The sequence below is a fragment of the Schistocerca serialis genome, chromosome 4 (genome assembly GCF_023864345.2).
Source record: "Schistocerca serialis cubense isolate TAMUIC-IGC-003099 chromosome 4, iqSchSeri2.2, whole genome shotgun sequence".
Lineage (NCBI taxonomy): Eukaryota > Metazoa > Arthropoda > Insecta > Orthoptera > Acrididae > Schistocerca > Schistocerca serialis.
Window position 1 is genome coordinate 780061282 of NC_064641.1, and position 12328 is coordinate 780073609.

At 35.7% G+C, this 12328-nt stretch overlaps 1 protein-coding gene across 2 annotated transcripts in view; it reads left to right on the forward strand.

Moving 5' to 3' along the window:
* Positions 1-12063, forward strand: part of LOC126473351 (DENN domain-containing protein 5B) — a 483519-nt gene extending 471456 nt beyond the window's left edge. For both annotated transcript variants that reach the window (XM_050100349.1, XM_050100350.1), the window contains 3 exons: positions 4340-4522; positions 6784-6931; positions 8295-12063. In XM_050100349.1, coding sequence (XP_049956306.1) covers positions 4340-4522; positions 6784-6931; positions 8295-8478 — 515 coding nt within the window. In that variant the 3' untranslated portion in view covers positions 8479-12063. The remainder of the gene's footprint in view (positions 1-4339; positions 4523-6783; positions 6932-8294) is intronic.
* Positions 12064-12328: the final 265 nt, after the last annotated feature.

Here is a 12328-nt window from a genome sequence, read left to right on the forward strand (position 1 = left end):
CCCTTATTCCACCTCAGTTATACTAAATCGCAATTGCTGTGCAAACAAGTTCTCCACGTACGCATACACCACCATTGCTCTACCATGCATGCATAGGGGTTACACTCGTCTGGTGTGAGACGTTCCCTGGGGGGGTCCACTGGGGACCGAACCACACAATAGCCCTGGGTTCAGTGTGGGGCGGCGGAGGGGTGAGGAGTGGACTGCGGTAGTCATCGTCGGGTTGCGGACCACTGCAGCTGCGGCGTGGACAGAGCCTCTCCCTCATTTCTAGGTCCCCGGTTAACATAACATAACATAACATAACACCTATTCTAAATTTATGTCTTTTATTAATTGTCTGCATTTTGATAATACAAGGTGAAATAAATCAATGAAAAGAAATGGTTTACTTAATTTGCAGACCATTTTCCTTTCAAGGTTTATCGCTGTGGTATCACTATTTTTCATTATCACCCTAATAGCAGAATTGTGAAATTTATGTCTGTGTTGTCATAAATACTGGGCTGTTTTTTCCAAATATGTTGCAATTTCTGAAGTTGTGGTTACCGTGGGACCTGAAAAAAAAAACATTTTTTTATCCAAATGTATATTAGATTTTCTTCTATACTGACATGAGAATGTTACAGTGTCTCTTGCTTCCAGAAATATTGTCTGCCTGCTGCTCTCCCATTCGCTGATTAGGACCAGCAGCTGACACCCTCCACCCCCCCCCCCCCCCACCCCCCACCCCCCCTTTGTTCCCATTATGTCCCAATGAGCGTTGACAGCATTGCAGCGTGAAGCGCAAGAACACCACTGGTCCCTATCTAGGCTTTAACCATGTCCTGCAGAAATGAATACTATTGTTGAGTATTTGTCCAATTTAAAAGTAATTTCGATTCCAGTTGCAAATGGATACAGACAAGTTGCAGTTTAAACATAGTAGATATTCCAAAATGCCGTAGCATGCAGTATAAATTCCCATGATTGGCAATGTGACGTAATTTGCTGCCTGCTGATTATGTCTAGTACATTGATTCCTCTAATGATTACTTGTAGACAAGTGGTTATGAAATGTTGAAACGGTAAAGAAGGGAACTTCATTGTAGTCAGAGTAGAAGGGAAAACTGCGATGAGAGATCACTGTTATGTTGCTAAAGTCTTTAAAATGTACAGTGATTGGTTTGAAGTAAAATGTTTCACTGGAGTTGTTTCTACTCTAAAATTTGAAGCTGCAGAAGATGATGCCTTTGATGCTTTAAATTAAATAATTGCCAAACTACGTAATCCGATACATGGCACTAGGGCTCACTATGAAAGCAACATTTGGTTCTAGACTGATGCCACTAAATTCATTGTGCACTTGTTTTGTTATTTCCATGACTTCTTTCATTAACGTCTTTACAAAGATGTGTTTATCATTGTTACTAATGTTGTTGCAATAAATTTTTTATTTAGTGTCCTGTAATTAATTTATTTACCTGAGAGGTCCAGGTAACCCTGACTTACTCTCCAGTTAACACAGTCACTGGGGTTAAATGATCCCAAAGCAGGGTCAAAGTTCTTCTCCAGTTCTGTGAAATTTGTGAGAGATAATGCAATAATGAAAGTGCCTGTAGCTTTTACATCTGTTTCCTTCCAGATTCTCAAATAAAAGTTTTAAAAAGATCTATTCTTTAAATAAGATTTTAAAGGAAGGAAAAATAAGTGTAGTTAATTCCAGCTTTTCCTTCCCTAGCACTAGTGTCGGGCGAGTCAAATGTTACATGATTCTTCAAGCTATGTCGATAATGTATTGAGCATTTTGGCCTATTAGGAAATCTTGAGTTTGGTTGAAAGTGTATATCATTTGTCCTGTCCTGTCCTTTCGAATTCTTCAAAATAAATCTGCATGTGATCTCAATAGCCAAATTTCATCTGTAAATGTGAAGATGACCTTCATATTCTCTATTAAACAACATAAAAACGTTAACCTCAACAGCAGTAGATTAATCTGTGAATATAAGACAACCCTGTGTTTTTCAAATGATGAATTTGGAAAAAAAAAAATCTTATAACTGAGCAAATACGGTAGTTGATTGCTTCCTAGTTTGCAGCATGTATGAGTATTTCCTTGCACCATTTGAGACATGCCTCAGATTGTGAGGAATTGAGACTAAATATCTGTCACAGCTTAATATTCTTGAAATAATAAGTGTACTGCTGTCTTTAGTATGCCTAAGGAAGTCAACACCTCACTGTAGGTCACATATCAATCCTCCTCAATCATAGTGCACACAGCAGTGATGTTTCTTGCAGCAACAACCAGTTTTGGCTGACCTTCACAAAATACACTGCTGGGTGAAGGGGAGGAATAGTACACCAGGAAAGATGACATCAGTTTTGATCCAATGACAGGATATGCCACCTGGCCGATAGTAGATGATGATGATGATGATGATGATGATGATGATGTTTGGTTTGTGGGGCGCTCAACTAGATGAATGTTGTCAGCGTCATCCACCAACAGACAGCATACTGGCATAGCTAGTAGAGTACCATCTGTGTCTATTCTTTAGTAAGGAATGCTCACAACCATAAGGCTCAGTGCAGTGCAACTGTGTGAAGCAGCAGGCAATCACACCACAGAGACAACACATTCGTGCTTGCTGTAGCCAATTGAGTGAGTTTGAAAGGGGTCAAATTGCAGCCGTCTGAGTAGCAGGATGGTCCTTTTGAAGAATTGCTCCACGAGTTGGATGTGCGGCATCAGTTTTGCAATGATGATGGTATTAGTGGTCATGTGAACCTTCTCACACCTGTAGATGAGGTTCTGGATGTCCACGCAGCACAGACGCCTGCGAGGATAGTCGTATTGTTAGGGCTATAGTGGCAGATTTTTGATCAATGCATGTAATGCCTGTTGGTCAGGCTACATCCGCAGTTCAATGAACTGGAACCCGACCAACAGGCATTACATGTATTGATAAAAAATGATAGTGCATTGAGAATGGCTAGTTTCTACCTGAAATCTAGATCTGCCAATAAAATTTAAAAAGGACAACTGATAGCTGAAATCTATTATTTACAATTCAAGAAGGTGATGTGTTGTTCCAAAAGGGCTTTGAAACACTGTTAGTGGGTTAGGATCAGTGGCATGTTTGAGCAAGTCTCGTAAAGAGAAACTTGTAATAAAACCCAAATATGAAGGGGAAATTGCAAATAGAATGCAAGTAACAATCTATTGATGACCTGTATCATTCCTTTTCCTGACTTTTTCAACTAGCTTTATTGCAAAAACTATTGAGAATAGGCCGTAGAGACCCACCGACCAGTAGAGGTGTTTGGCGTTTGATAACCAGATCTACAAAAAATAGAGCATTGTACGTTAGAATCTTTCTTTTCAGATTAAGACTGTACTAGCGTACTTTGCTGGCCTAGCCCTCCTGGAAGAAAATATGTTACAGAGAAATGGTTTAGCCAGAGCATATGGGTTTGTTTCCTTGTCCAGCAACATAAACAGGAGAGTTTCTGTTAAGTTTAGAAATTAGGAGAATGGGACTGTCGAAAGTGAAGCTATGAGGAGGAGTTGTGAGTCATGTCTGGATATCCTGGTTCTTAAGAGCATTACCTATGAAAGGCAATATTTTAGGTTTATCTCTGGATCCTTTACACTATTGTAATCTGCCAGTATGTTTCATAACGTACTGTACAGTAAAGATAATTCAGTATTGTTGCTTAGCTTTATATTATTTGTATTCCACCCACTATAGTGTTAATATTGTGATATGGTGCTGTTCCATCATGTGTCATCTACTATTGTTTGTAAAGCCCATCTTTCTCTCTTGTCAATTAATTTCTTTCCCTGTGTTTTCTTTGTCATTGGTTCTTGCACACCCAGTACTTCTTGCAAGCTTGGAGTCTGCATTGCAGTGTTCAACTTCTTGTTCATGTGCTTACTCGCTGCTGAATACCTCCTCCACTTTGCCTTTATTTATTACATTGCTTACAATCCACCTTTTCCAGTATTGTGAGGTTTAAGCTTTTATTTACATAATTAATTTCCTGATGGAAGGTTCAAATTTTAATATGTTATATGTGTGTTTTTTGTTTAGTAACATCCCTTAGAGCTACTATAAACTTATGTCATTGACAGCTACACTAAAGATGTAAAAAAAAAAAGTATTTTTCAACTATTGTATGTGCAACAAACCTGAGACATCTGAGTGGGTTTCAATTGGCCTATCTTAGAGTTTTCATCACTGTTACAGAGTGCTTTTTGAAGCTTTTCTGCTGGTTTGTAGATGTAGTTAGAGAAGAATTTTGCCTTTTATGTCTGTCTGTCTTTGAGACTATACAATAGATCTGGGTTTTGCAGGTGATGCAGTGAACAGCATAGTGAAGTATTACTACCGCCGCAGATATGAGAAAGACCGTGGTAGGCTAACTCTGCTGTTGTGTGGAGAGATGGGTCTTGTTTATTGCCTTGAACAAGCATTTTTAGTGGGTTTCAGATCAGTTCGCTTGTTTGGAAGGAACTTGTATCTCTGGGACTACTTTGGTAAGAAATATTTTCCTGGAATTTAGAATTTTCTTTCCAAATGTATGCCTATTAAATGCAATTGTATTGATCTGAAAAATGTCAGTTAGCTGTGAACTTGATAGTCCTCATTGCTAAGTGTCAGTGTTTTCTCTTAGTTTACTATTGTGTCGTGGTTATTTTCACATTTGGAACTTGCATGTTTGGTGAATATGACATCGTAAATCTTAGAGACAGAATTAAAATTTTGTGTGTCTTATTCTAAAACTGTTATTGAAAATAAGTGTGTTACCTTTTCCTACTGTTCCAAGAATAGGAAAAAATTTAATGACCCTGAAAAGAGTAAAAGAACACAATTCTAGTGAATAAATTGTGGTCATGTTGGCTAAGTTTAGGCACTGTGATTATGTGGAATAGTTGTTTGTGTTTTTTCTGCTACCAGTGACATTTGTTTATTTTATTTATAATTTACCATACTGCCACGTTTCAAGCATTTTTTGCTCATTGTCAGCCATTTAGTCAGGCAGATGTTACTTAAAGATAAAACGTCTTAATCTAAATTGACATAGAGGTGTTTGTTCATTATTGTGCTACTGAAGTGGCTCAAATTTGGGTGAGAGGGAGCAGTGGATGGCTAGAAATTGATGTCCACTGTTGTCTTCTGCTGGCCTGGAGCCTTGCCTCAAATGTTTATGGCATTTTTTGTATGTCAGTTGTTAACTTATTATTTTGTCATACCAAAGTGCCGTCTGCATTGTTGGTACACTGGCAGAGCTGTTATGTGACATTACACTATTACACTGCTTAATCTGACATTGATTTAGACATTTTTCACTGGTCAAACATTGTGTGTGGATCAGTATCAACTATAGCTTCTTTACAGTGATATTTGTTATACTGACAGTCTTGTAGTCCTTTGTTTAACACTGGCACATCTGGATTCTGTTGCCTTAGAACTGGCTTAAGGCTGCCGAAGAATTTTGAGTTTTTAAAATAAGTTATTGCATTAAGAACATTATCTCCATTTCTGTATCGTGAATGAATATTTCCATTACTTTCATTATATGCATTATTATGCTTTTCTGATTTTATGCAAAATTTCAAGGTTGTTTTTGACTTTCAAAGAGTGGCCTGTGTTTATAATGTGATTTGCTACATTCCCTAGTTGCAGCAATACATATGCTCTTTAAATAGAGATCCGAAATTTCTGCCTGCTTGATCTATATAATATTTGTTGCAATGGCTGCAGATAATTTTGTAAATGCCAGATGCATCTGGATCTGTATACAATAGTTTTATATTATGAATAAGCATCTTGTTTAGGCTGTTGGTGGTGCCAAAACTTATGTTTACATAATTAACAATTCTAGCTATTTAAAATGGGGCTGAGTGAGGCAGTAAACTGGCAAAACACTAGATTCATGTTCAGGAGGACAGTGGTTCAAATCCCCATCTGGCCACCCATATTTAGATTGTCTGTGATTTTCCTTAATCATTTAGAGTGAATGACTGGATTATTTGTCTGAAACAATGTGCCAAATTTTCTTTCCCAGTCTAAGGGTGTGCTCTGTCGCTGATGGCTTCGATAGTGACAGGACAGTTAAATCGTAATATTTCTTCATTGTGTTCTTTGGAATGAAAATGATCAGCAAACTTTTTAAATTTTTAGTTTTGACTCTTTATGATGCCCTTAAATGAATGTTTAAGATTTTCAGTTATAGTTTGATCATACTGAAAGGCAACACTCCTCACCAACTGAAGTGACAGGTTGCGACATATGTCATGGAAAATGACAAACAATGTAGGAATGTTGCACTCCTATGTCATACAAAAAATGGAGATAAGTTAAACAGAAATGTTAAACTGTTAACTGAATGCATTTGAAATAAAGCAATCAAAGTAATTTAATGTAAAAACTATTGTTTTCCCTTAATATTCATACATTAAAGAAATCACTTCCAAAAGAACTCCCATGATGTATATACTACAGAAGTGCAAACTACTTTTTTTATACACAAAATTTTCATTTATTCCTTTGTTTCTGGACTCTGATACAAATTTGTTCCACCTCTACAAATATAAAATCATGATTCCTTTAGTTTAAAGAAGGCAAACCTTTTAGTAATTCTGATACTGGAACTATGTTCACATGCCCAATGTACTTGACTGTGTTATTTGCAATTAAAATGGTGTATTAGTATGGAAATCTTTATCGAACATTTGCCAAACTTGCATGTGCTCATGAAAATGGTAAATGACAATAAATTACTTTTTAATTGCAGTAAGAGCAAGAGAGAACCTCCAAGAACAAGTTCATTTAGGAGATGAGACAGTTCTGTGTTACTGCAACCTTGTGGACCAAGTAGATAACTCCAGTCAGTCTCTTGGCAAGGATGGAAAGTTTCAGCTTTTTATATGTCTGTGTGCAAGGTGAGTAAAACAAAAAAATCTTATTTATGCCTGGTATTGCAATCTCATATAGGCACTCCCATCATTAAAGCAGTTGCTGTACTAATTGATGCAACATGATAAACAAAATGCATCATGCACAGTAAAAACATTGCTACAGCATAAAATAATAAAGGGTAAGGATATTTCACTGTTGAATACACACACTCCTGGAAAAAAATCAGAAAAGCAATGAATGATGCCTGTTTTTGAGACATTTTGTGATCTTTAACAGCTTTCATCGTAGAGGGAGACCAAGAGATGAATGCACTAAGCAGATTCAGAAGGATGTAGGTTGCAGTAGGTACTGGGAGATGAAGAAGCTTGCACAGGATAGAGTAGCATGGAGAGCTGCATCAAACCAGTCTCAGGACTGAAGACCACAACAACAACAACAACAACAACAACAGCTTTCAGTATCTGTCTTTTGCAGCCTGTTCTTTGTTATTCTAAAAATACATTACATTTGGGGAAATAGTATCACCCCAAAAAATAATATGGAGGAATCCAGATTGAAAGTACTAGCAGTAAGTGATTAAGAAAGTGGGGAGATGGCTTACTACTTTGTATGACCCAAAGGACAGTGTTGATTGTAAATTATACTTTATGTATATGAATTCATATAGTAACAAACTGTTGTGTTTGTGTGTAGAAATTTACATTGTATGTATAATAATTTTGGTGCTAATAAAGAGCAATATGACACCAAAATTATCTTTCTGTGTGGAATAGGATATATTTCCTTACTGTGGTAAGTAAAAAGTTTTATTCAGCTCAGATAACCAGTTTGTCCTTGATGGGTTCTTCCTCTGAATAATGACATTACTCTATTAGTGGACTTCACTTTATCTGCAATGGGTTGTTTGCTTTTAATTGATTATAATTCTTCATTCCCTTACATCAGGGAGTCTGGGCAAGTTACCTGATGTGTTGAAGTAACTGTTTCTTGTTAGGTATGATCAAGAAGTGCCCTCTGAAGTGATCCACTTTGTCAGCTTCAAATCATGTAGTGAATAAAAGCTGCCAGGAAATTGCTCAAGCCAATGAATGTTGATCACCTCAATGGAATTCTCTTTGAGTTCTTGGAAATAAAAACTACAAAAGATACTATGGCTTCCTTGAAGACTTGAACTGATGAAAAACAATCAGTATATATTAAAATTGTGCTTTTAACATTACCTAATGATTTTGTTTATTTTTAATTTATTTATAAGAAAACATCTAGCCACTGAGAGATTGCAAAACCATTTCCATCCTGACATACAGGTTAAATTTACCTTTAAATATTACCTGACTTGTGTAAATATTTGCGTATCCATATTCTGTATAATTGCTGGTGTTACAGGGAACACCTTCTAAGCCGCATGCTGCAGCCACTGTCATTAACACGCACTACACTGGATATGTATGAAGAGCAGTCTTTCCTACGGAACCCACAGTACAGGACCTTCCTCACTCAGATTCTTCATTCACTTGATGAATTTGATATTGTGCTGGAAAATTCGATCACAAAGGATATTGGACAATGAAGGGCCTTTGAAGTGTAAATGTCTGCCTACTGCTAGTCCATATAATGTGGATCTCATCTTAGACAGTTCCTTCTCACTATGCAGAGAGGCCCCTTAATTCTTCTTATATGAGGAAATGACTGTGAAGTAGTTTTGAAGTCATTGTGTACCTGATATGTATATGTTTATGGCCTGTCATATTTTACATGCAGCTGGCAGTTATGCCTGATGTGGACAGGTCTGAAACATAGAAATTACTGTGAAAATTAAATTTATGTATATGTTGTAACTGAGTAAACAAGAATTGATGTTTATATTCTAGTTACCAATGTGAAATTTTTTTATTATACTCTGTTGTTAGTTCCTACTACATGACAACAATGATTACTTTTGTGAATATTATTACTCTTTCAGTGAGTAGATGATGTCTTTCACAATAGTAGTTTTGTTTGCATTACTCAAAAAATGTCCATTCATGCTGATACTCATTAAACAAAAATGACCAACTATTTGGCAAATAATAATGTCAAAATGAACTATTTCTGGGTGCTTTTGCTTTTAAATTGCCAGCTAATATTAGCACTTGATTTGGTAGATTTGAAAGTCAAGTAAGAATCTCTTTCAGAAGTTTTAAGTTGTTGGTTGATTTCAGGTTGCTGCCCCTGGCAATCTCTTATAAGAGATGAGGACAGTGGACAACCACTGAAATTTTCAAGTTCTCCAGGTTCCTTAATAGACAACTCTAATACATTACCATGGGAAGTGTTACTCGAATACAGAGATAAAACTATGAGTCCGTGGGTCTGTCTGATTCTCCCCCTCCTCATAGAATGAGTGCTTTCTCTATGTATCCTGGCTTCTTTCAGTAATTATCTTTATATTTTAAATTTCCCAGTGTCAGGCTGCTGTGGCTCTCTGTGTGTCTATGGTATGTGTCCACATTTGTTTTTTGTGATAAGAGCCTTTTTGAAATGACACTGATGTGTATGGCATCCTACAGAATTAAATTACTTGTAGCAGTATAACTCTACTTACATATGACCACTAGTAGGTTTTTTTAAAGTTAGTGAGGTAAAAACTGATATCATGAGCACTGAAAAAAATTCAAAATTCTGATATGCCCTCATACTGTTTGCCCAAGATGCAACAAAGAATCTGAGTTACTATTGACAGTACAGCTTTTTCTGAAAGTGGGACCACTGAGTTAAATTAAAGAGTAGTGATACATTTGTATAGTCAAATGGACTGAACAAAATTATTTTGATACGCAGGGAATATTCTAACATCAACAAAAAATTTGTGTATTTCTCTTGATATTATGATTGCATTGTGAAATGTGGTGCATGATGTGTTCTCAAAGCTAATTTGGTTCTTTAGTGTGCTATTCACTTATACACTCCTAATTTCAGAATGCCACAAAAAAAGCTTTCTTTGAAAACATTGAATCAGGGTCCGTACATAGAATAAAATGCTTCATTGTAAATTTCAGACAGTCAACATATGACATGGAAGATTGTTAATTAGTTTGATATTTTTATATTGATGAACTGACAGTTGATACGCACAACAAATTGTAATTGATGTATTTTTTATTTCTTTGTAATAATCCACAACAGAAATTGAGTGTCTCGTATCCCAATAAACATTTGAAGCCTTTTTGTTGTAACTAATTAAATAAGTTTACTGTGAATGTGTGGTTAATTTCTGTAAACTAAAATGTAAGCTTGTTGACTTGTGGCACTTCCTACTCTCATGTAAGAAATGAATGTGAAGTGGAACCGACCTCTGTATGAGACTATTCAGATAAATGATTAATAATGTTTGGGTCTTTGATTACTCTTTTTGTGGCTCAGTGTAGTGATCCAGACAGAAATGCATGCATATGTCATATTAATATGAAAAACTGAAATGAATTTGTACAGTCTACCCAAATCTTAAAATGGGGAAGTTGAGACATATGTGATTCACCCTTCTCTCCTCGAACAATTCATGAGTAAAGTTATGAAGACAAATACCTGTTTTGTAGATGCCTTTGTTTATTTCGCACATCTTTCCTCCCTATTAATACAAAACAATGATTTCTTTTTTGTTTCTGAATGCCTTTGTTATTTTTAATGGATAAGGATCTTATGTAACTGAACCCGTGAATATGGAATTGTACAGAACTCTGCACTGGGATACAACTGCTGTTTGCTAATCAGGCAATAAACATGACAGTGGTTTGTACAGGTTAAATATTAGTGCCTGGAGCATCAGCTCCTATGTTGTGTAACATGCTCTTTCTCCCGTGCTGATGGTATCAGTGTATTTCACATTGGTGCCCATTTTGTACTTTCTAACAGACACAATGTAGCTGAAATGTGGAACTTATAATCAGTGTCATCATCATAATTGGCTTGTTTTTCTGTGTTTCGCTGAAATAGTGACTGATGTGATTCCCTTAAATCCACACCTTCCTCTCAATTCAGCTATTACTCACACTTTTTTTTTTCAGCGTATATTACTGTTAGTAACTACCCTTGGCTTGACTTTATGTATAGGCTTATGAGATAGTGTTGGGTCTTTTCACTCTTCAATGTCAGATATGCCTTATAATTTTCGAGTAGATTTCAGCACTGCTCTCTTTTTTTTCTGTTCTGTTGCTGTGTGTCTGTCATCATACAAGAAGCAAAGATCAAAAGTAAAATCTTTATGCATCCATGCAAAGAAGTATTTGTATTTTAGAAAAGCATTTTAGTACAGATATAACTTTGGGATGTCATTTAGATATTAGGTGCCTGCGTCAGATAAGACCTGATTGGTGTAACCTGAGATCTTTTCCCGGTATGCCATACACATCACTATATAAATTCTTAATAATATACCAAAATTTTTTATTTCAGCTGTTATGATTTTCTGGTCACGTAGCAATTGTGTACAAGTTTTCAGATCTGTATTTTGGATAAAGTTTGCAATATTAAAAGTACTTTTTGTATTTAATATATTCACTGGATTCCTGTATTTGATGAAATTCATATACATGACTGTTCTAGAAGCCATCAATTTATATATCCCTAGCAAATACTCGGGACTATGTACAAACCTTGAAAATAATTTTCAAGTCTGTGATAAAATGTATTATAAGGTTGATTCACCTTTACTGAGAACTGCATGTTCACTCCACAATCATCAAATCATTGTTTGATAATATCCATTTTACCCTTCTGTACATGCCATGTCTGTGCTTTACTTGACGTATTTCTTATGGAAATAAGTATGTTTTTATGACAGCTTTACAGTGAATGTGTTTAGTAAAAGATTTTCTATTTATGAGAATTACATTTATCAAAATAGAACTGTGTCCTCTATTAAATACTCTAGCTCAGTAAATTCTACTTGCATTTACAATGCTGAGTTAAAGCCATACATTAAGATACAGATAGCTTTAAAAATTATTGTTATGTAACAGAAAGGAACAGTGTATCATCCATATCATTCTTCTATTTGATTCTTAAATGTACACTTTTAAAATGTAAAATTTGGATGGCATCATTTCTCCCATTAGTATTCTTTGTGAATGTTGTACATGTACAGTGTCTAATAAATTTTATGTCATTTCACAACAAACTTTACTTGTGATTGTTAATATTTATTAATCTGTGATTTATGAGAATGATCTGAAAAAGACCATAGTCTGAAATGAGCATGCCACGTTTTGCACATCTCTTTGGAAACTGTTTCAGGACTGGCATGATGTCATTGGGTTATCCATGGAGGAACACGTATTTCTATTTGTCAAGCTTGTATTTGGAAAGAAAAAACGATTTTAAATTTACTCTTTCATTATTACTTCTCAGACCATTTTCATGGTGTGATTTTGAGTATGTAATGG